General features: G+C 48.8%; 1 protein-coding gene across 1 annotated transcript in view; it reads right to left on the bottom strand.

Moving 5' to 3' along the window:
• Positions 1–24,479, bottom strand: part of LOC138157580 (SCO-spondin-like) — a 98,229-nt gene that overhangs the window by 23,586 nt on the left and 50,164 nt on the right. Inside the window, exons 52-81 of the mRNA XM_069083210.1 lie at positions 23,851–24,030; positions 23,636–23,758; positions 23,301–23,430; positions 22,995–23,120; positions 22,459–22,550; positions 20,960–21,133; positions 20,351–20,515; positions 19,690–19,942; positions 17,935–17,981; positions 17,573–17,743; positions 16,940–17,071; positions 16,493–16,638; positions 15,608–15,702; positions 15,284–15,336; positions 14,722–14,928; positions 14,380–14,550; positions 14,143–14,222; positions 10,342–10,511; positions 9,661–9,707; positions 8,899–9,090; positions 8,569–8,739; positions 8,133–8,333; positions 7,666–7,762; positions 7,348–7,547; positions 6,638–6,804; positions 1,977–2,137; positions 1,476–1,696; positions 1,197–1,283; positions 855–1,016; positions 149–358 (exon numbers count right to left, since the gene is read on the bottom strand). Of these exons, the coding sequence (XP_068939311.1) occupies positions 149–358; positions 855–1,016; positions 1,197–1,283; positions 1,476–1,696; positions 1,977–2,137; positions 6,638–6,804; positions 7,348–7,547; positions 7,666–7,762; positions 8,133–8,333; positions 8,569–8,739; positions 8,899–9,090; positions 9,661–9,707; positions 10,342–10,511; positions 14,143–14,222; positions 14,380–14,550; positions 14,722–14,928; positions 15,284–15,336; positions 15,608–15,702; positions 16,493–16,638; positions 16,940–17,071; positions 17,573–17,743; positions 17,935–17,981; positions 19,690–19,942; positions 20,351–20,515; positions 20,960–21,133; positions 22,459–22,550; positions 22,995–23,120; positions 23,301–23,430; positions 23,636–23,758; positions 23,851–24,030 (4,431 nt within the window). The remainder of the gene's footprint in view (positions 1–148; positions 359–854; positions 1,017–1,196; positions 1,284–1,475; positions 1,697–1,976; positions 2,138–6,637; positions 6,805–7,347; positions 7,548–7,665; positions 7,763–8,132; positions 8,334–8,568; positions 8,740–8,898; positions 9,091–9,660; positions 9,708–10,341; positions 10,512–14,142; positions 14,223–14,379; positions 14,551–14,721; positions 14,929–15,283; positions 15,337–15,607; positions 15,703–16,492; positions 16,639–16,939; positions 17,072–17,572; positions 17,744–17,934; positions 17,982–19,689; positions 19,943–20,350; positions 20,516–20,959; positions 21,134–22,458; positions 22,551–22,994; positions 23,121–23,300; positions 23,431–23,635; positions 23,759–23,850; positions 24,031–24,479) is intronic.

Here is a 24,479-nt window from a genome sequence, read left to right as displayed (position 1 = left end):
GCAGAAAGATATTATGGGAACAGGGGGGAAAGCTGAGGATGGACATTATGCCCAGACATGGACCCAGGTTCCCTGAACCCTCGCACTATTCATGAGATGATACAACTCCTCATGGCACCCCTTTCTGCTTCAAATAGCATCCCCTTACCTGGGCATGCCCGCAGGTTGCAGAATCGGCGCTCCTGGTAGGCAGTAAGAATGTCAGGGCACCAATGCCCACCAGGCCCAGGGGGATAGTATGCCCGAAGACGACGCTGCTGGCCCACACCACAGCTCCGGGAGCAGGGGGCCCAAGGAGCCCATTCTGTCCAGGAGCAGTTTCCCCCAGTGCAGCCTGGGCCAGGGCACACAGGGAGGACTGGGAAGGGAAGAATGGGGAACAGGATACAAAAGAGGTCAGTTCTCTAGCTGGACCAACCTATCTCTTATTCTCTCCTCATCCTGAACAGGTCACTTGGATGGGTCTCCCCAGCTCAAACCAGAATCCTAATGTTAAGACAACACCACTAGCCTAGGCTCAAGGGCCAAACTATAATCCCAATGAGAAGTCTAGAAATGGGGTCTCTGATCCTGGCTTAACTGCTGATTTGTCGCATTACCTTGAGCAATTTAGCTCTATCTCTCTAAGCCCCAGTTTTCCCCTCTGCCAAATAAAGGTAATAACCCATCTTCAGGAGCATTTTGATAAGATAATGTTTAGAGACCGCTTTGAAGAGTATGTTGTACTTAAGGGCATGCACAATTAACATGGAATTTGGTGGGAGCCATCTGGTTTCTCACATAGGGTTGAGAAGAAAGGGTAAGGTCAAAGGTTGGAGGCCCCTGTGGTAGGGTGATCCAGGAGATGGCTAGACTGCTACCTGTACACAGGGGCAAGTTGCAAGGCCGCTCCTGGATGGATTCCCCACTGGTACAGTTGGCCAGGCAGTGGCGGCTCCGTCCGCGAAGGGTCGGATGAGTCGGATCAGTGCAGCTTCGGGAGCAGGGAGACCAGGGCGACCATGTGCCCCAGCCATCTAGTGGGATATCTGAGGAAGGGGATGGAACCTGGGCTTCTTCATCCGAAGGGGAAAGAGTTTAAGTGTTCTCCCACTCCAGAAGAGAAGTGATGAGAGAAAGGGTTTACAAAGGGATTGGGAGTCCATTAGGCAGAAGATAGGGATTATGGGGTCAGAGAACCTGGGGCAGAGCCATACCTGGGAGGGCTGTCCCTGGCAGTCCTGTGGTTCCTTCAGCTTCTGTGGGGAGACAGAATATCAGCACAGACAATGACAGACAGATGGACAGAGGTAGAAACAGACAGAAATCAATGGGAAGGAAAGAAGCAAAGAAAGTAAGGGAAATTCAGAGATGTAAATACAGACCCATAGAGAGAGAAAAGCAGAGAGGTAAAGGATGAATGGCACAGAGGAAGACCAAACCCTGCTTCCTGATCTGCCCATCTACCTCCTTCTCCTTCTCCCCTCTGCACTCACCAGGACAGCCTGGGCTGAGACAGTATTCGAGGTCCTGGCGGGGTCCTTGGCAGTCTTGGCCACCATGGGCAGGTTTGGGGTGGGCACACTTCCTACTGCGGGTGCGGGTGCCCATTCCCCCACAGGAGCGGGAGCAGGGCCCCCACTGACTCCAGGGAGTAAAGCCACCAGTCACAGGACAGTGCATGAGGGAGCAGGTGAACTGCCCATGGGTGCAAGAACTGAGGAGAAAGGAGAACATGGGGAGATGGGTATAGAACGAGTAAAGTAAGCCTGGCTGAGGTACCTGGTCCTAGAGAGATCAGGGAGAGAACAGACCAGATAGCCCCAAGTTCCTTGGTCCCCCTTAACCCTCCCCACATGACCCCTGCCTTTACTCTTCTCCTCCCCCTCAGGCCCTTCTTCCTTCAATTCTTCCACCTCCCTTACCCCCCATCTCTTATCCTTCCCTCTCTTAAGCTAGGTTTCCAGGATCTCCCTTCCATTCCCAGGCCATCTCACCAGTTGCTGCAACCCATTCTGAGGGTCTGGCCAGGATCTAGTTCATCCCCAGGCCCCAGGAGCTTCCCAGTCTCCCACAAGGTGGGCAGGGGTGCCCTGGATTCTGGGCTATGAGCTTCCAGCTCCTGTAGCAGGGATACAGTCAGGACACATGGGCATTCCTGAGGAAATGGAGGGGGGAGGAATATGGTCAGCCAGGGTAGGGGGAAAAAAATCCCCTTCCTCAGGTGCCTAAGCAGGGGTGGTGTAGGAGGCAAGCTGGAAGAAGGACAGAAAAACTCAAAAATCTCACAGCTGGAAGAGCCCTTAGCAACTCTCCTATCCAAACCAGAATCCTCTCTACTACATATAATAATAAGGCAATAATTATTATTATTATTACACCTAATACACAGCACCTACTATGTGCCAGGCATTATGCTAAGCATTTGATTCTCACCATAATTCTGGGAGGTAGGCACCATTATTATCCCCATTTTACAGTCAGGGAAACTGAGGCAGGCAGAGGTTAAGTGACTTGCCCAAGATCACACAGCTATTACAAGTCTGAGGCCACATTTGAACTTGGATCTTTCTGACTCCAGGCCCAGAGCTCTGTACGGCACACCACCTATCTGTCACTATCTACACACATCTTCATTTCCTTTAACCATTTCCCACTTGGTATGAACTCAAGGCCCCTCAGCAAGCCCCTTCACCTCTAAGGGATACTCTCCAATTCATCAATGTCCTTCCTAAAAGGTGGCTCCCACAACTCACACAATAGGATGTGATCTGACCAGGGGAAAGGGCAGCAAGATTACTATTTCCCTTCCTCTAAACACGGTGGCCTAGTGGATAAAGTGAAAGGCCTGGAATCAGGAAGAATCATCTTCCTAAGTTAAAATTTGACCTCAGACAATTAACTACTGCATGACCCTAGGCAAGTCACTTAACCCTATTTGCTTCAGTTTCCTCATCTATAAAATGGGCTGGAAAAGGAAATGGCAAACCCCTCTAGTATCTCTGCCAACAAAACCCTAAATGGGGCCACAAAGAGTCAGACAGGACAGAAAACCACTCAACAACAAAAAAAAGTTCTGAACATGCTGACTTTCAATGCAGGTAAAGACCTGTATTAGTTCTGTATGCCTACCATAACATACTCTTGACTTGCATTGAGTTTGTGGTCTGCCCACTAAAATTTTCAAACTCTAAGGGAACTTCCACCTAGCCACATGTCCCTTATCTTATGTTTTTGACATCAACTTTTTGAAGACTTCACCTTTATTCTTGCCAAGTTTCATCTTACTAGATTCAGCCCAGTATTCTAGTCTATGCAAAAGCCACTGTGTTAGTTCTCCCCAGGAATGTTTTACCAGCTGGCTTTCTGAGGGGGACCCAAAGCCTGCACACAAACCATGGTTTTGAGTTTAACCTGCATCGTTGACGTTTTCTCCATCACTTTCTCAAGTCTAGACAATCAACAGAACAACAAATCAAGCCCTGATTTGTAGCATTTGCTGATTCCCAAGATGTAAATGCTCATGCTGAAAATTTAATAATCTGGCTCCAGCTCATTCCTGGCTCTCCTTCTTAGTTTTGAGTCATCTGCAAATTTGATAATCATAGCATCTCTGTTTTTATCCAAGTCATTGAATTGAAATATTATTAATAATTTTAAATTAAATTAAATTATTCAAGTCATTAAATTAAGAGAAATTCAACAGGACAAGGCCAAAAACAGATCCCAAAGGCACACCACTAGAAACATCCTCCCAAGTTGACATCCTACCACTAATGACTCCCTTTTGGGCCCTCCATTCAACATCTCTATGATGTTTTATTTTGGTGGTGGTGTTTTTTGCAAAGATACTAGAGTTGCTTGCCATTTCCTTCTCCAGCTCATTTAACAGATGAGGAAACTGAGGCAAACAGAGTTAAGAGACTTGCCCAGGGTCACACAGCTAGTACATGTGAAGCTGCATTTGAACTCATGAAAATTAGTCTTCCTGACTCCAAGCCCAGCTCTCCATTCACTGCACCACCTAGCTTCTCTGTTCTTGTTTGTCCCTCATTCTCAAAGACCACCGTGACATCAGGGAGGTGGTGCCATGACATGCAAGTGAATCGAATTTAAGTGAGGGAGGGCTGGGCAATGGCAGCAGCCTCACTTTCTCCTCTGGAGCCATCGGGGTCCAGTGGCCAGATCTGGATCAGGACGACTACAGATGGCCCTTGGATCAACTTGATCTGAAAGCTCAGAAACCTGGGTCTGAGTCCCTGCTCTGCTATTTGCTACCTGGATGATCTTGAGGAAGCCAGCTGATATCTCTAGACATCAATTTCCTCATTCATAAAATGAGAGTTGGCTTTTAATGACTAAGGTCCTAGTTCTAGGTAGCTCAGTGGTTAAAGGACTAGGCCTAGAATCAGGAATACTTGAGCTCAAATCTAGCCTCAGTACTTATACGTCTGTGTGTCCCTGGACACATCACTTAACCTCTGCTGGCCTCAGTTTCCTCAGCTGTAAACTGAGGATAATACTAGCACCTGCCTTAAAAGGTTGTCATGAAGATCAAATGAGATAAAAATTGTAAAGTGCTTAGCACAGGGCCTGGCACAGAATAAGTACTTTAAAAATACTATTTTCTTCCTTCCTTCCTCCCTGGTGGACAGACAGGACAAAAGGAAAATGCATTTACCTTCACCTGTCAGCCCTAATAGCTCGCTAGCGAGCACAGAATTAGATCAAAAGTCAGTCAAAGTCTATGCTCAAACCAGGAGAAATCAGGCAGCAGAAAGCATAGGATAATAATGTTTTTAAAATAACAATAATGATAGCGGCTGCAGTTTTGTATGGTGCTTTAAGGTTTGCAGGCAGTTCACAAAATGACTGGCACTTGTACAGCCTGTGAAAATTTCCACAGCACTTTGCATGGGTTCCCTCATTTGATGTCTTACAGCCGTTCTGTAGTTTTAACAGGCACAGCTGTCATCAGGTCCTTATGGGACAGCCTGAAGCCAGACTGGATCTCTGGGGCACTGGCAGGAATGTGCCTTTCTCCTAGCACTAGTCAAGGCCCAGGGCAGGAAGAATACATTTCTACAGAGAGTTCATGTTTAACAAAGTGCTTTCCTCAGACAGGCCCTGTGGGCTAGTTAGTACAAGGGCATTTTTATCTCTGTTTTACAGATGAGGAAAGTGAGGCTCAGAGAGGTATAGTCACTCGTCTGTGGCCACCCAGCCTCCACGCATCAGCGCAGGGTTCAAATACAATGCTAGCTTTCATGGCACCCAGCCAAGAAGTTGGGGGCAATGGTTACAGAGCACCAGCTGACCTGCTTCTGTATTGGCAGGGTCCAGGGCAGAGCCAGGGACAAGAAGGTGGTCAGAAAAGAGGCAGAAGAGCCTCTCCTGTGCACAAGCTCCGAGTCAGAGCTAAGACCCTAATCAGCAAATCTACAGCAAGCAGAGAGTGAGTACAACTACTCACCAGAGAACCCTTTCTCCTTCACCTTGTCTGTTTGCCTCCTGTCTATTCCCTAGTTTTACTGTCAGTAAAAATCCTCAGGAGATCCCTAAGGAAACAAGCATTTACTCAATGCCCACTATGTGCCAGACAGAAGGAAAAAGTGTTTATAAGCACCTACTATGTGCCACATGAGGAAACTGAGGCAGACAGAGGCACAGGGACTTTTCCAGGGTCACACAGCTGGTAGGTATCTGATGTCAAATCTGAACTCAAGTCTTACTGGCTCTAAACCCAGTATTCTATCTATTGCACCAACTTGCTGTCTCCAGGGGCTTGAGGGACAGGTAGCAAGGTGAAGGGGGGAAAGTCTGGGATTTCTGCAGCCTGGTGCAGTGGAGAGTGCACTAGATTCCAAATCAGAGTACTGGGTTCTAAAGTGGTTCTGCTTCTTATTTCTATGACCTTCCTCTCTCTGGGTATCAATTTCCTCATCAATCAGTAAACATTTATTAAGCACCTACCATTGTCAATCATTGTGCTAAGTGTTGCAAAAGATACCTGTAAAATGAGAGGGTGAATCTTTAAAGTCTCTTCTAGCCCTAAAGCAGGACTCCCCATGGAGTCTGTGAATAGATTTCGGAGGGTCTTTATACTTGGATAGGAAAAAGACAATCCTACCTTTACTTTCACTAACGTCTAACTAAAATTTACCATTTCCTTCCATCATTTAAAAACATTATTCTGAGAAGAAGTCATAGGTTTCACAAGACTGACCAAGGTATCCAGGACACTTTTGTGTCCTGATATAGCCCCCACTCCAAAGAATACCAAATTAGCAATAAGACTGAGTTCCTGATCCACAGTGGGTCAGGAGTAAGACTTCCTGGGCAGAAATATGTGGTATGGGCTGCAAACATTTACAGAGGATAGGCTCATTCCTAGGGAAGGGGATGGGAGCCAGGGAGAGGTTAGGGGGAGAATTACTAGTCGCAGGAGACTAGTGTAGCTGCAGGCAGTGGCCGATATGGGGGACTCTCTGGCAAGGCCTGAGATGTGAACAGTATGTCAGAGCATCTGCCCACAAAATCAGGGGTTTAATAAAGACACATCTTTGAACTTAGTGCATTTTGGAGGAGGCCCTGTTATAAGGGAAATCAGTCCGGGGGGAAAGTGAAGGTGATTACCAGGGAAGAAGTGAGCTCTGACCTGTATGCAGGTGGGGCCATGTTGAAAGGTTCCTGGTGGGCAGTGACAACCCTCTTCACAGCCATCAGAGAAACAGTCCACCTGCTGGGTGACGTGGGCACAAGAGAAGGGGCAGCCTTCCTCCATCTCACATTCCCGGAATAGCCTTCCAGGTGGGCAGCCTGCTTCTGTGAGAAGACACCAATTTCAGCATGTCCTCCTTGTCACCTACACCCACCTCAGTGCCCAGCTGTCCTGGGCATGCTTGGTGACTAACCCATTGCTCACAGTCAGAACCTGGCCCCGGGCCCACTTTAATCTCCCTCAACATATTTAACTTATGACCATTCATATCCCTAGCAAAGGCTATGTGCCCCTCCCAAAGCCTGGCACAATGCTTCTTAACACACAGTAAGTATTTAATAAATGCTTTCTTTCCCTTTAGTCCCAGACAGGTCTTAAAACCTTCTATCTAGGGCAACATTTCTATCATAAGGAAGGTAATGTTCTCCACCTTTACCCCCAGTGCTAGCTCTGACCTTGTGCCATGCTCCCTTCCCCCTTCATATTGCTGCTGAGATGCTATTCCAAAGTCTTCTCCCCAGAGTGGAGGTATAGGTCAAAGATCCAACCCCAAAGCAGAAGAAAGAGATGAAAGGCAATGGTGGGCTAAGGAGGGCCTGAGGACCACAGGGAGGTGTGTAGATGGGCTGAAGGTTCAGAGAACTCACCTCTGCAGACCTGAGTATGGCAAGTCCGGCTCTGGTGGGCAGGGCCCAGGCATGGGGGGCGGGCACAGTCCCGGGAGCGTAGTTGCTCTCCACCTCCACAGGACACACTACAAGCTTCCCAAGGGCCCCATGCTGTCCACCCCCCAGGACCTGGACAGCTGGGCACTTCCTGGCACTGCAGTATGCCCTCCACACAGGTACTGAGGAGATATGGCAGAAGAGAAAATCTGTCACCCCCACCAGCTAACTCTATGTCTTAACCCGTCCCTTTTCCAAACCCTGTTCCCTCCCTCTCAGTTCTATCCCAAACCACATCACCAATTGTCACAAGGACCCGTCAGAGTCTCTCCAGGCTCCAGGCTCTCCCAAGAGCTGACCTGGGACCCCACTGAACGGCTTCTATTCTCAGAGATCCCTGGAAAGAAGAGTTCATATGCATGAGTATCCTAGATAGCCCAGTCCCCTGACCTGTCCTCCCTGTTCCCCTGAGTTCAGCTTGCCAAATTTATCTGTTTCCCCCCCAATCCCTTCCTCCAATGGGGCTCCCCTAACCCTAGAAGTGGGGCCCCCTTGGTTCAGGGAGATAGAAACACCTAACCCCTGGAACACACCATGGGATCACAGGAGAAATTGGAGGCCTGGGAAGCACAAGAATCTGGAAGAAACATCAGGTGGTTGTTGTCTCCCCCATTCCATTCCCCACTTGCAGCCTTGGGCTGGATCCTTGGTTGTGGGTGAGAAGGATTTTTGAGGGAGGGAAGGAGCAAGGTGAAGGAGGAACTGACCCATGGCTCTGGGCTGGTACTGGCAGCGGCAGTGAGCACGAGGAACACAGAGCCCATCTTGGAAGAGTTGGCCAAGTGGACATCCACAAGAGGGCTGGCAATCAGATGAGTCAGAATGGCACACATTCCCTGGGGACAGATCCTGGCAAGATCTGGGGCAGGGCTTCCCACAAGGGAGAAGTCCCTGACCACCCCCACAATCTGCAGGGGAAAAGATAAGCATACTGAAGAGATTGCTACACCTAGGTTTCCCCCTATATCTATTTCTTCGGTCTTATGTCATTTCTTGGAGATGGTGGAACAGAAAAGCTAAGACTGATCCTAGAAAAGAAAGAAAAATGCTGGGGGGGGAGGGAGGCAGGGCAGAGGGATGCAAAGGAAACTAGAGGTCACAGGTCAGAGATAAAGGGACAAAAGATCCCCCTTGTGTTCTCACCTGTACAATATGTAGAGTTGTCCTGGCAAGCCTGGCTCTCCCGGTGCCTCCCAGGACAAGGCCGGCCCCCTATCTCTGCAGATGGATGTGTACACTCCCTCCTCCGAGATGATTCCCCAGTGCAAGCATTGCAAGGAGACCATGGTCCCCATGGGCTCCAGCCACCATCCACTGTGCCAGGGGAATAGAGGTATCTATGTCAGGGCGACCATTTCAGGCACTGGTATCATCAAGAGATCATTACAGGCATTGTAGGAATCAGACATCAGGACCAGGGGTCAAGTCCCTGATGGAAGGAATGGGGATCCGGGTGCCCACTCAGCCTAATACCTGGACATGTAGTGGGTCTGGGACAGGGTTCCTGCTGAAGTTGTGCACCGGTTTCACCAACCTCCCCTGGGCACCAAGACCCTCCGTGCTGAGGGGAGGGACAGGCGCAGGTCCGGGATCGGGCACGATTCTCACCCCCACATGGCAAGGTGCACGGTGCCCACTCAGACCAAGAGCACCAGCCTCCGGGAACTGTGAAGGAAGAACAAAAGCAGCAGAACAGTGGGGAAGATATTGCAAAGAGTCCTGGATTCGGTGTCGAAGGACAGAGCTTCAGTGGGGTCCCACCACATATAGCTGTGGGACCTTGGGCCAATTCCAAAACCTCTCTGGGCCTCAGCACCTGCTGTTCAGTAGTGCCCAACTCCTCGTGACCCCATGGACCACAGCACACCAATGCTGTCCGTAGGGATTTCTTGGCAAAAATACAAGTGCTTTACCATTTCCTTCTCCAGTAGATTAAACAAATAGAGGTTAAGTGATTTGCCCAGGGTCACTCAGCTAGTAAGGGTCTGAGGTTGGATATGAACTCAAGTCTTCCTGAGTCCAGGCTCAGCACTCTGTCCCCTGCACCAACTAGCTGCCTCTAGTACACGAAAATACAAAATGAGAGCATTGGAGAAATGACCTCTTAGGCCCCTTCCAGTTCTAAATACAACAAGATGTGCATGGATGGGGTTTGCATCACCTCCCTGGCCCAATGGCTGAGCCCCTTCCTCCCTTATCTTTATGGGTCTTTTTTCCCCTAAAGCAGGCACTCACCTGGGCAAGGCAGGTTAGTGCAATTCAGCCTCCCTTCCATGCAGGTGCTAAGTGAGAGAGACAGAGGTTCAGTCTCACAGCCATAACCAACATAGGGCACAGAAGGCTTTGACCCCTGGTGCTGACACTGCGTGTAAGGAGAAAGTGGGCTGGGCCATGCTTCTTCCCCAAGGAGGCCCCCTTGTACCTTGCCTCTAGTCTAGGCCCTCCGGACTAAGGGTCACAACCTCCACCAAGGTACTCCAGAGGACTGAATGACTGACCCTGCTCAGTCCCTCTCCTGCCCCCATCTCCATCTCTTCTACCTCCCTCCAAAGACACTGAGCCCTCCCAGGTCCCAGGCCTTTCTCTGAACAAGTTGGAGGGTCTGAAAAAAAAAAAAAAAGCAATAAATGGCACCACCATGTGGCTATTTCTAGAAATGACACTATCAGAAAGTATGTGACATTCCCTCCCTCTCCTCATTTAAAAGTACAAATAAACGAGTTATTTAACCTATCCTCTATCTCCCTGTGTGACCTTGGGAAAGTCACTTACCTCCTATAAATCTCAGTGTTTTCTTGTGTCAAATGGGAATTGTTTTGAGCATCAAATGAGATAAATTAGAGGTGAAAGTAAATCAGGTACTTGATGTTATTCTCATGGCCCTACTCTCTTCCTGGCCCATGCCCCAGTCCTCACCACTCATTGCAGCCATCAGGTCGTGTCAATATGGAACCCGGTTGGTGCCGCTTTCCTGTCAGCAGGTCGAGGCAGCCACAAAAGCTTGGATCCACACAGGCAGTGCCATCCACACTCAGCACCTGGCCCCGAGGGCAGTAACAGCCAGGCTGGCAGTGCCACACACAGTGCTGGGGGCACAGGAGGTGGAAGAGGTCGTGAGTAAGCAGAAACACAGGGAGGGGAAAGGATAATGGTGAGAGGTAAAGGGCATGATGGACAGGCATGGGCTAGGAGCTGGTCATAGAGACAGGTGGAGTCGGTGATAAATATGGGTGTGAGAAGGGAAGAAAAGCAGGAAGAAGAGAATAGAAAAGGAAAGGGAAAAGTTTTTGGTAGGTGATAGAAGAATCTGGACCTGTGATTTCATGGTATGGAGAATTTCCAGTATAGAAACTCCCTCTGCCAATGTCCATTGGGTCTATGCCTTGTAATCTTGGTCAACAAGATAGCTGAATGGATATAGCACTGGGCCTGGAGTCAGGAATACCAAAGTTCAAACCTGGTCTCACATATTAGCTGTGTGACCCTGGGCAAGTCACTTAACCTCTGTTTGCTCTAATCCATTGGAGAAGGACATAACAAACCACTCCAGTATCTTTGCCCAAAAAACCCATGCACAGTGTGGTCCACAGAGTCACAAAGAATCAGATATAGCTGAATACAACCTTGTAATCTTAGGAAACTATGTGCAACACTAAGAAATTAAGTGACATGCCTCAGATCACCCAGACAGTATGTGTCAGAGACAGGATCAAATCTAAGTCTCCCTTTCTCCAAAGCCTCCACCTACTAAACACATTGCCTCTGCAACAAAACTTATATTTCTATGCTTACTTCATATTGTATATACTGCCAGATGTAGTCAAAGTGCTGGTTGGTTTTATTAAGCTTTTTTTTTTCTTTTTCTTTTTTAATCTTTATTGAAAGAGAAGGCTCACAAGACAAGAAGAAGGAGGGATATATTCAGAAATTAACATGATAGAAAATCAAAAGGCATCAATAAATTTTTTCAAATAAAAAAATAAATTATATTCTTTTTGTTGTATAAGCATGGGCCACCACCTTGAGAAAGTAAGGTCCTTATTACAAACATGTAAAGTCAAGCAAAACATTTCTGCACTGGCCACAGGTTTGGGATTTTTAAAAAGGAAAATAAGTAAGCTTCCTTGGCTTTTTAAAAAGAGAAATAATTAGACTAGTAAAGGGGCAGCTAGGGGGCGAAGTGAATAGAACACCGAGAACCTGAGTTCAAATCCAGTCTCAGACACCTGACACTAACTGTGTGACCTTGGTCAAGTCACTTAACCCCAATTGCCCTGCCTTTTCCCCTCCAAAAATAAAAAGAGAATAGTAAGTGGAAAAGAATGTTTCTCCATTTTGAGAGGAGGCATATATTCGAGAGTTTGGGAGAATGACAGTTGGACAGAGAGTAAGCATCTCTCCAACGAGTAGACTAGAGGACTTTTATTAAAAAAAAAAAAAAAGCACAAAGACATAGAGCTGGAAAGGACCTTTGAGACCATCCAATCCAACCTTTTCATTTTGCTGTTGAGGAAACTAAGCTGAGAGCAGGGAGTAGAAGGGCAGGGCTCCCTGGCAATGATAGCTAGGGCAGGTCACCAGCTTATGCTGAAGAGCCGTGTGCAACAGCACAGCACTTTTCAATCCAAAAGCCAATGAAGCTGGGACCTAGGAATAAGGGAGGACCTGAACAGTGAGAGAGCTGTGTGTGTGTGTGTGTGTTCAGTGGGAAGCTGGAGAGGATCTCCAAGAGGGAAGAATGATTTGACTGCAGAAACCGGAGGGTAGGGTGTAGATGGAGCTTGGGGTAGAATAACACCAGGCATTTTTACATCCACAATGTTAGCACATCTGAGACTTACACCAACCCAGTGAAGTAGCTGTAACAGGCACTATTATCTCCAGTCTGCCCGTCTGGGACTCAAGATTTAGAAAACCTAGATGACTTGCCTGAGATCAGGTTAGTGAAGTGCCAGAGGCAAGACTGGAAGCTGCATCTCCCTGACTCCTAACCTCTAGTTACTATGCCACGCTGCCTCTATACCCTTATCATAAGGCTGAGAAAGGAGCTCTGCACTAGATGGGTGCTGACATATCTTTAGGTCATTCTGACAGACTAAGATATAGACCCAAAGAGATCTAATTTCTGTCACGACTGTTGACCACCACTGGGCACTTTGAAAGCCTGAAGTTTTCCCTTGAAATTATAACAAGAGCCCTAAGGTGAAACCAAAGTCAGTCAACAACATTTATTGAGTGCCTATTATGTACCAGGCACATAGTAGGGCAGCTGGGTGGCACAGTGGATAGAGTGCCAGGTCTGGAGTCAGGAAGACCTCAGTTCAAATCCATCCCCAGATACTTACAAGTTGTGTAACCCTGGGCAAATCACTTAACTCTATTTGCCTCAGTTTTCTCATCTGTAAAATAAACTGGAGAAGGAAAAGGCAAACCATTCCAGTATCTTTGCCAAGAAAACTCCAAATAGGATCAAGAAAAGTCGGACATGACTGAAACAACTGGACAACAACAAAAATGTGCCAGACACTCTGCTAAGGACGAGGGGATACAGAGAAAGTAAAAAACGTGGGCCCTGCCCTCAAGAAGCTCATGTTCTAGTGGGGGGAGACAACATGCACATACAAAATATATATCGTATAAACAAGAGTCCCGGATCTCACTCCCAGTCCAAAAGATCGCTAGGGCTCTTTCCAGATCACTCTGACAGTGAGTGTGGCTTGAGTCCATCTGACCGCTCAAGGGTGGTGGGATAGAAAAATGGAATGCCCATCTTTTGCCCAGATGACTCCTCATGCTGACTTTTTTTCACTGGGTCAAGTTATATAACCATATGACTGACTATGTGCCCCTGAAGTGAGCGCTCAGGGTGGAGGAAGAACTAATGGACAATGCAGACAAGCAGTGTCTACAGAGGCTGGTGTCTGGTCTGACAAGGCTGCTGGAGCTGTTGGGAAACCTAAGCTATGAGTCTGAGAGGAAGTATGGTGTAGTAGATCTCTACACTAGGTGTAGAGATGGGAAGAGCTGGGTTTGAATTCTTCCTCAGATGCCTATTAGCTGTGTGTCCACTGGAAAGTTACTTTGCCACTCTGGGTCTCAGTTTCCTCATCTGTAAAATAAGGAGGGGTTGGATTTGATGACCTATGCATTACTTTCTAGCTCTAAATCTATGACCCCACAATTCTTTGAATTGTCCGACATTAATTCAGACCCACAAAACTGCATCTCCCAAATCTCTCAGCTTGTGGGCCCCACCTTGGGGCTTAGAGTGAAGAGTCCTGATCTCTAATCTCAGTTCCAGTCACTCCTAGCTGTGTGACCATAAATAAATCACTTTGACCTTTGATTTTGTTTTCTGTAAAATGGGAATAATAATATTTGCACCGCCAACCTCACACAGTTGTAGTAAGGACAGTCCAATACTTTGCAAACCTTAAAAAGTCCTTTATAAATGTGAGTTGATCTCCTCACCGTGCCCATTTAGACTATACTGGGCCTGGAAGGTGAAAGGTAGACTGGTAAAGACAAGGAGGCAGAGATCTCAGAGGCAGTTTCTTGGAAGCAAGAAAGATCACTAAGTAGAAATGATAAAGAAGAGCATTAAGGAAAGCCAGGAATGAGCATATTTCATATCCAGGTCCCACATGCTAAGAATGTCAGAGCCCCTCAAGGCAGGGGAGAGAGCCTGAAGAAGAATAAGGTCGGAACTTGACTCACCACAAGGTCATCGCAGGACCTGGGGCAAGGTGGGCCACAGTGACTGAATTCAGCACCAGGGATAGCACTGCAGTTGGACACTAAGGATACAGGACAAGACCCTCTTGTTTTCATTTACCAGTACCTCTTCCTCTCTAGACCCTCCCTCTACAGGGTCCCAGTCCTCTCCCCTTCTTCAGCCTGATAGACAATCATTCCCGGGTCCTTTCCATCCCTCCCCCAGGTGTAGACAGGTACCTGGGCATGGCAGTGCCTGGCAGGCTTCCCCCTGAGCGTGAGGGCCCTCACAGTAGTCACCCAGACCCTGCGGCAGAGGCTGGTCACAGAGCCGCATACGGCTCCGAAGGCCTCCCCCACAGGTCCGACTGCAGGCTGACCATGGGCCCCACAGACCCCAGCCTCCTGACCCTGCAAGGGGAGAGAACAGAGGGGAGAGCTTAGAGAGGGTTGGGAGTCAGAAGGAAAGGGCTCAGCTGTGACATAGGGTGGATTATTCAGGGCCACCAAAGGCACAGGGCAAAGGGTTCAGAAAGGAGCACAGTAGATGCCAGGCCTAGGTCAGGGTATAAAGGGACTTACGGTCACAGGGGGACAGGATACAGGGCTCCTCTTCAGCCTCTGGCCCATGGCAAAGAAAGGGAAGGGAAGTTGTTGAGATATGGAGCATGATGTTGGAGGATTTTAGGTGGGGAGACCTGGGACAGAAACGATGCCGGTGACGGCGGGCAGGACCACAAGAGGCTGAGCACTCACTCCAGGGGGTCCATGGTGACCAAGTGGCTTGATCTGGTGAGGAAAGAGGGTGTTGGCCTTAGTGGCACTGGTGGGGTGAGGACACTAAGAATGTCATCTGGACAAAAACCAGATACTTCATTCCTCAAATTCTATCACTACTAAACCCTCCCAACTCCATGGGTGCTTCCAGTGTTCAGCATAATTCCTGGCACACAGTAGACACATAATAAATATTTATTGACTGACTGCCTGATTATGGCCCCACTTTAAGAATCAAAGTTTCAAGGAATGTCAGAACTAGAAACATTATAGAATGTTAGAGCTCTTCTAGCCCAATCACCAGATTTTAGCATCTTCTATCCCCCCCCCTCGCCCCATAGTGGCCACGGAGGGGGAGCATGCTTGCCTTCTTCACATGGCCGGGAGGTACAGTTGGTGATGAGCCCAGAGACACAGGAGCTGGGAGGAGAAAGGGAGTAAAATGAGAGAAGGGAATAGGAAGACAGGACAGACTCATTCTCGCTCCTGAAGGAGTATGATAGGCCCATATGAGAGAAACCAAAGTTTCTCTGCTTAGGCATGAGTCATCTGGCCCAGTCACTAGCCAAGCCCTTTGCCCATCCCCTGCCTTTGATGTGATGTCTTTGGCAGTAGAAAGAGAAAGAGAGAGAGAGACTGAGGAAACTGGGGTCCTCAAGGGGTCACAGAGAGAGAGAAATACGGGCCTCACCAGTTCTCACAGGGCTGGAGGACAATACTGCCAGCAGGGTAAAGATGCCCGCCATAGGTGCAAGGACAATCCTGGTGAGGCACACATATGTTGTTCTGAAATAAATAGGCTCATTGGCACCTTCTTGACTTTGGGGTTAGCCTGACTTACCTTCATTCCGTTTCTCTATTGGCTCTGTGCCCCTCAGAACTGCCTGGCCCTTGGTCTGTAACCCATCTAAATTCCCCTAACACACCCCTCTCACCTCTGCCCTCCACTATGCCCCCAGCACCTTCAGATCAGATCTAAGCTCTTGCCACCCCTACATCTCTCCAAATCCATCTTGCTTCAGGATCTACCCCTTCCAGGGTGGATCACCTGACCAACTCCAGCTCACAAGGATCTAGTTACTACCTTCTACTATGCTATAACTACTGCATGTGTATGTGTCTTGACTTCCCAGAGATTCAGTATAAACTCCTAAAGGATCCAGATCATCTGTCCTTTCTTTGCCTTGCCTTGCCTAGAGATCCAAACCCAGGGCTTAGCAAATATGTATTGACAACTTGGAATCAAAGGACTATTTTAAAGCTTCAAGAAGCCTTAGCAAACATCTTGTCTATCTATATTTAATTTTTATTTATTTATTCTTTTTTTCTATCTCATTTTATAGATAAGCTGGCCTCCAGAGAGATTGTCACCTGTTCTGTAATACACCAGCGAGTTGCGGCAGAGTCCAGATTAGAACTCAGGTCTTCTTATTCCTAGCCCATTGATCTTTCTATTGTTCCATGCTGCCTTCTAAGTAGCTACCCCTTACCCCTCTACCTTCAGCAGTTCTGCTCTGCCCCACCTCCAGTACCATCTTTCTCTCCTCCTTTCTCCTCCCCTGTTTCAGGTGCTCACCAGCAATAGGGTGCCAGGGAGACAATAGCAGCCAGGGTGACAGGTTCCATTGGTATTTTCCCGGGCACTGAGCTCTGCACAGGTAGCCGGGCCTTCAGAACAATCATGCCATTGCTTTCCCTCTGGACATAGTCCAGGCACTGGCCCTGGGGACACAAAACTAGTAAGCCCAGACTCAATCTTTCCACTAATGTGTATTAAATTGTATTAAATCTATCAGCTCTCTCCATCCAGGGCCCCTCTACCTAAGGAATGCACCAAGCTCTTGCGATGGAAAGAGAGGCCTGGGATAACTACAGAAACAGAGGAGTCTCACCTAAAGGGTGATGAGGGGGAAGAGGGGGTTATTTTGGGAAGGGACGTAGTAATAGTGACCCAAGTCTCCAGCCCTTCAACCTGAAGGAGGGAATTCCACTGAAAAAAAGCATAATCTAAGATGACCCTCACCAGTACATGGCTGCAGACCACAGGTAGAGAAGTCAATTGGACTGTGGGGGGCGTTGCCTCTGGTCCGATTCCTGTAACCCCCACCACAGGGTACAGAGCAAGGAGACCATGGACCCCATTCCATAGCAGGGCCTAGGGATGGGATGAGAATCATTCCAGCATCCCCCCAGAGCGTGACTCACATATTCTTGACTTGCTTCACCTCACCCCCTACCTAAACAGCAAGGGCTAAACAGCATTACAGGGCCCGCACAAAGGCCTTTAGATCACCTCCGGATTTCTCAGGGGGAATCCCTCCAGAAGTCACAGATATAATCGGATTTAGAGTTGTGTGAGACCTTAAAGATCACTCAGTCTAATGTGCCTATTTCACAGATGATCAAAAATGAGGCCCAGAAGTGAAGTGACTTTTCCCCCATTTTCACTCTTCTAAGGCAGGCCTCATGGAGAGGTCTCTTATAAGACATAAACTCTCAGGGTATCTGAGGGGACTTTCAGGGTCTATCCTGGAGTATCTAGGGTAGCTCCCTTAGGGGGAATCTCTTGAGTATATATCAAGGGAAATCTAAGAAAATTTTGAGATGGGAGTGTCTCCTGGGGAAGAGGTCATAGGGTTCCAGGCCTCTCTCTTACCACGACATGGCTGCAGGCTACAGAATTCAGCCTCTACACTGGGACCCTCACACTCAGCACCTCCAAAGACAGCAGGGGGTGCTGTCCCTGCCCGGAAACGTCGTCGTATGCCCACATTACAACTTCGGCTACAAGGACTCCATGTGGTCCAGGGGCTCCATCCACAGGCCACTGTCAGGGCAGATAGATCAAGAGTCATAATCTCCCTCCCCAATTCCAGCCCCAACCTTTCATCCATAAATTCGGGGAGAAGTGTATGTGATACTTTAAATATGGCAGGGTCTATGCCAGCTTTCTTTGTTGACCACTTAGGACCCACCCCACCTCTGCCTCAACAGCAAACATAGGAGATACAAAGTTACCTGGGCAAGACTCAGAGCTGCACTCCATCTCTCCAGAGATGCATGTGCTAGAGAAGGAAGAGAAAGGAGGCCAAGTGAGACCAAGCCTAGTCCCAAATAAAAGCTTATTTCTCCTCCCTTCCCTCCCCCTTCCCCAAATTAATGATCAAGTCTTTTACCTAAAGGTTGTCTAACCCACTGAAGGTGTGGGAAGAGAACAGCCTAGATAAAACTACCTGCCCATACCTCATGCACCTCTCAGCCAATTTGAAGGAAAAGGATTGTTCTCTGTACAATTTGGAGTTAACCTGTGTGCTGAATTCTTCAGATGTTTTAGGTGATGGAAACACTGTCATATTTACCTATTTTTATTTCCTTATCTTCCCTAGGTGTGGCAGGGAAGGGCAGGTAGGAATAAGAGGACATTACAAATCCTGGGTTACAATTAGAAAACATTCTATTTGGCCAAGAGGGATGCGGAGGATTGGAGAATGGACCAATGAATTCTATCCAAAATACCCAAATGGCTGAAACTTTCAGCAGGGTTATTTTCTGGTGTAGAAGAGGTCATCTTGGGGCGTCCAGGTAGCACAGAGAGTAAGAGCACCGGCTCCAGTGTCGGGATGACATGTGGATCGAATCCGGGCTCAGACAATCATTACCCACCCAGAAACACCTGGCTGTGTAACCTGGAGCAAGTTACTTAACCCCAATTGCTTAGGGGCAGCCAGGTGGCTCAGCGAGTAAGAGCACCAGCTCCAGTGTCCAGATTGATCTGGGGATCAAATCCGAGCTCAGATACTTAGCACCACACCCAGAAACAACTGGCCGTGTAACCTTGAGCAAGTTACTTAACCCTGATTGCTTTTAAAAAAAAAAAAAAGAAAAGGTCATCTTTTTATGGGGAAGGGGAAGGTGAAGAGAAGAAACAGACATATCCTCAGATCACACACCAACCTAGTACCATCTGGGGAAATATCATCTAAATAGAAAGCTTTAATGGGGATTTGTAACCTGTGTTCCATGAACTTTCAAAAAAAAAAAAAAGAAAATGTTTTGATCACTCTTTCAGTATAATTTGGTTCCTTTATAGTCCTTTGTATTTTTATTTATTTATTTAAAAACATTTTTCTGAGAAGGGGTTCAGAGGCTTCACCAGAATTCCAGGTCAAGGACACAAGAAAGATTAAGGACTCCTATTTTAGAAGAACGTAAGTGCATCAGACAATAATTTAAGAGACTGGATAATTTCCCTCCATTCATACTTTCAATGACCTATCCTGGCATATTATTTCTAAATTTTCACATTCTCTTTCCCCTTGTAAATAAGCCCCTCACAATGCAGGCTTGTGGTTTGGGGGTAGTGTGTATCAGCCTGGGTCCAAAAGGAAAGCGCCTAGAATCAGGCTTCTCACTATGACAACAGCAGCAGCAAAGGAAGAGGGCAGAGGCAATAAGGAATGACTGCAGCAGATCTCTAACCTAGGAATCCAAGTAGGACCAGCCCAGGGAGAGCCAGAAGGCTCTTTACCTTGAGTTAAGGCTTCAATGATCAGTGTTCATTAGGAAACAGTGAAAGGCCAAGAGAAAGTATCCCTTGGACTGGTTCTGGAATCTCCAAGGGAGCTAAATTGATTCATCCCTGCCTATAGTACTAGAGTATAGCCTTTACACCCATACATTACCTAACCTGCTTTGTGAGATCCTGCCCTTCACCATCTCCCAGTGCCTGGGTACCTTTCAATGCCTTACTGGCTCTGGCCAGCAGTAACCTACCAATTGTTGCAGGAGTCCATACGGGCCACCGCCCCAGGTGGATAGAGCTTCCCATGAAGCTGGCAGGGGCACTGGCTAAGGGGCATGCAGCTGGTGTTGTGCAGGAAGAGGCCAGGAGGGCAGGTACATCCAGGGCCACAGGTACCTGTGCATTCTACACCTGGGTCCTGTGCCAAGCACAAACGTGGGCACGGCCCTCCCTCCTGCTGACATTGCTCCTTGGAGTGGAATACCATGCCCTCAGGACAATGGGCTAGCACCAAACGAGAGAAAAAGAGGGTTACCCCCTATTAGGACCCTATCAGAGGGCACTTGGGCCTGTGTCTAAGGGGAAAGGACTTAATCTTCTGGCTTTTCCCAAGGACCTGAGGGATGTCCTTGGACATTTAGCCCTATTGCCAAGCCCTTTGAAAATGGACCCATATAGTTTTCTCTTGGAGAAAAAGTGAAGAAAATTGGGACAGCTTCTTATTTTGGTGGACAAAACATCTGCCCAAAAATTAGGGAGTAGACAATGGCAATCCATCTGAACGGGGCAGGAGGATGATGGTGCAGGGAGGGTGAGTAGACTCCTAAGTGTCTGCGTTTGTATGTTTGCTAGGCTGGGCGTGACCATGGTTGAGTGGAGGGAAAGACTGAGAAAGAGGTAGAGTGTCCATACCTGAGCAGGGCTGGGTATGGCAGTCTCGGGTCTGACTATGGGGCCCCTGGCACTCAGGACTCCCATAAAAAGAGCCAGAACACCTGCGCCCACGGGTTTGAATGCCCCCATCACAGTCAGCTGAGCAGGAGGACCATGGCGCCCAAGGGGTCCAAATACTAGACACTGTCAGGGAGGAAAAGGTTACCCCCAGAGAAGACATAAGCAAGGATACAGGAAAGGCTACAGGAGTTTGGACATAAACAAGCAGATAGAGGTCGAAACAATAGGACGGACACACAGAAAGGAGGAGGGCAATCCTGGAGAGTCAGGACTCCTTCCCTCTCCTCCCACCATGACCCTGTCCTCTCTGAAGACAGAAGCAACACGTGTGGACCAGTAGGGTTCTGACTTTGGCCCCAGGCTTCCCCAGGGACACAGAGGGAGAGGGATTCTGAGCACAATGGCTGGGCGACCTTCCCTGGCTAGGTAGTGTGTCTGCCGTGTGCCAACCCTGCCTAAGAGTCAGCCCCTCAGGGTCAGCACCCCCCCCCCATATCTTTCTCCTGTCAGACGCATTCTCCTCTTCTGTCCCCTGCCCATCCCTCTGCCTAGGACACAACTGAGCACCTGGACATGGAGGAAGGCTGCAGATCTCTTCTTGAGAGGGCTCCCCAGGGCAGACTACCCCCTCAGACCTGGGGCAGAGGCGAGAGCGCTGTCTCCAAACCGGGGGTCCTCCGGGGGCAGAGCAGCTTTGGGAGCAAGAGGACCAGGGTGTCCAGGGCGTCCAGCCCAGAAGCTCTGTGGAGAAAAGAAGAGGACGTGGTGAGGAGGGTCAACGGAAGGTGGAGAGGGAGAGGGTGTGTAAAGCTCAGAGGAAGATTCAGGGATCTACAGGATCAAGGGAAAGTCGGAGAAAGTCAATCCTTCAGCCTCTGTTCTCTGATAAATACAAAATGTTTCATAAATCTTAAGGCAACTCTATAAGAGGCGACTACTAGTACTAAGGGGCAGCATGGATGATATAGTGGAAGAAGAGCCAGACTCTAAGCTAGGAAGTCCCAAGTTCAAGTGATGCCTCTGACATATACTGGCTGTGTGACCCGGGACAAGTCACTTAATCTCGCCATGCCCCAGAAACTCTAAAGCTAGAAGTGGTGGAAGAAAGGAAAAAAGCATTTACTAAGAACCTACTATGTGCTGAACATTGTGCTAAGTGCTTTAATATCACCTCATTTGATCCTCACAACAACACGCTGCTATTATTATCGCCATTTGACAATTGAGAAAACCGAGGCAAACAGAGATTAAGTGACTTACCCAAGGTCACACAACTAGTATCAGAATCTATATTTGAAAGGAAATCTTGATTCTAGGCCCAGCATTCTATGCCCTGTGGCAACTAGCTAGAAAAGATGCTGACCTGCATTAGCTCGTTCGGGAGCTCCCAGTACCAATGAAATCGAGGTCTTGGCCCCCTCCACTGTTCCTGTTATTGGCCACCTCAATCACTCTCAGGACTCCAGCTGTCCCCTCTGTGCAGATGATCCCCTAGTCTTGGGTCCCATTGCCAGGTAGATATTCCCTCCTGCTCTCCCCCTCTCCCCCAAAGATGTCCCACCAGCACCTTAAACTCAGCTGAAACCACAGTTGTCTCCCTTTCCCCCAGAACTTCTCCTCCTGCTACTTCCTTAGCTCTGTAAGGGGACCACCCTCCTCCCAAGTGCAGGACCTCCCAGTCATCGCTGATTCTGCCCTCTCCCTCATCCCCCACTTCTGCTCAGTCACCAAGTCTTTCAAACCCTCGCTCAAAACTGCTCTTTCTTTCCTTTCATGGCCCTAATACGGGCCCAGGTGCCCTCAGCCCTGGAACCCTACAACACCCAACTACATGCTTTCCATCTCGTCTGTCTCTCCCCACTGATCTCTGAGGCAGCGTGGTGTAAAAGAAAGAGCCCTAGAACCCCCGTGACCAGAATGTTTACAGCAGCTCTTCCTGTCCTAGCCAAAGATGGGGAACAAAGCAGGGGCCCCTCCACTGGGGCACGGCTAGACAAATTGTGGCGTATGGATGCAATGGAATAGCACTGTGCCACAAAAATATGTCCCCTGTCCCCTGACTTTACCAGCACCACAGTCCGTGTAACAGGCCTGAACTTCCTGCCCATTTCCCTCACAAGGGGCACCTCCAGAAGCTGCCACTGGGTTGGAAGGAGACCTGAACAGAGAGGAAGAGGGAAGAGGAAAGTCTTCCCTTCTCTCCCCACTGCCTACCTTCTTGTGTCTTTGTGACCCTTCTAGTCCTCTGTTCAGCTGAGGTTAAAGGCTGTTTCCCCCCCTCACACCCCTAATTTCTCTTCACCTCCCCTCCAGCCCAGTTCTCTGCCCTTCTTCTTTCTACCAGTCTCTCCTCTCCTTCTCAACCCTCCCCTTCCAGCCCCCACTGTACTCTATTCCTCCCCCCAACCCATTCTTCTCTCCTCACTTTGACCCACAATCCTCCTCTCCACTGTTCTCAGCTCTCCCCTCCTCCACTCCCAATTTCACTTTCTCCCTTCATTTCCTTCCATTCACTCTCCTTCTTCTTCCTTCCCCCGCATTAATCTTCCTTCCCTATCCCTATTTCCTACCCCACCTCTCCTACACACACAAACACACATACCTGAATCTGGCCTGGGTTCCAGGGCCACAGGAGTGGTCACAGGGGCCCCACGAGGACCACGCTGACCAGCCACAGGGCACAGGACAGTCCCCTGCCTCACAGTGAAGAGTTCCAGCTTCACACACACTAAATGGAGAAGGCGGAGGATTCAGAAATAGGAAGAAGGTGGAGGGAATAATGGGTGATAGAATTTCCCTCATCTAGGACTAGGAGACCCAACCTCAGCCCTGTCCCTACCCCAAGCCCATAATGATGCCTTCTTCTATGTTCCTTAGGACAGGCACTCACAGCCAAGTCCTCACTCACCAGTGGCTGCAGTTGTCCAGCAAGAAGGACTCTCCGGGCCGCTTTATCTCTGTGCCCACTAGACAGGGGCACTGGGAAAGTGTCAGGCACTGGGCATCATGGAGAAGGAGTCCAGAGGGGCATCGGCAACCTATGGGTAAGGGAAATGATCAAAAATGGGAGAGGTATCAAACAGAGGGAATTGAGAAAAATAGGGGAAGAGAGAACTAAGGAATTTGAAGGTAGAAAGGGAGTAGAGTAGGAGAGGAAAAGTCAGCTCCAGGCAGTCAGCTAGAGTGTCTAGATATGCCTATATGAACCCTGCCCACTCCCTTGGCTAGCCAGGCCTGTCTTACCCTCCATACAGTGTGCACTGCAGTTCCTCTTGGCTTCAGGATCCTGGCAGGAGGGTGGGCACCAGAGCACCAGGCCCTGCTGGCACTGCTCAGCACTCACGTACACAAGGTCTGGGCCACAATCTAGGAGGCAGATGGTTATGGAACCAAGGAACAAATGCTGAAGTAACCCCAGTTGCCCAAACTTCCTAGCACAGCAGGCTGTCCCCTGGTACCTGTACCACCACTGCAGGGCTGCAGGCCACAGGGCAGGCTCTCCTCTGGTGCCCCAGGGCAAGGGGCACCCCCATTCTTGGGTGGAGGATCCGTGCAGCTACGCCAACGTCTCTGTTGGCCTCCCCCACAGGATGCACTGCAGGGTCCCCAGGGGTCCCATGAAGTCCAAGCACCAGGTACTGTAGAAAAAGGGAAGATAGACCTGGAAACTGATGAAGATTCTCTTTGTATGACAGGGGTGGGGGAGCTAGCTTCTGGACCTCAGAGAAGTGAAAGGAATGAGCATTTATACAGCACCTACTGTGTTCCAAGAACAGTGCAAAGCATTTTACAAATACCAGCTCATTTGAGAAGACAGGTAGCTACTGGGATTTGTACCTGTAGCCTCTGACCTTTTCCATTCTGTTGGGCAGTGCCAAGGGTGGGGTGGGTGGGCACTGACTCTAGTCATATTCATGCTGCCCACAGGGCAGGTGCTGGTAGGGAACCCTGTCACTAAAGTTCTCTGGATAGTAGCCTGAGCTCCCAAACACCAGAACTAACCCCGGAAGGAGAAGAGAGAGACCATTCAGATAGCCTGAACAGAGGTGGGGTCAACAGCACTGATCTGGGTGCTCCCTTACAGCCA

Source organism: Petaurus breviceps, unplaced genomic scaffold (genome assembly GCF_028583685.1).
Source record: "Petaurus breviceps papuanus isolate PSGF00001 unplaced genomic scaffold, PetGlider_PUasm1.0 115, whole genome shotgun sequence".
In the NCBI taxonomy this organism is placed as follows: domain Eukaryota; kingdom Metazoa; phylum Chordata; class Mammalia; order Diprotodontia; family Petauridae; genus Petaurus; species Petaurus breviceps.
This window is presented reverse-complemented; position numbering and strand designations above follow the sequence as displayed.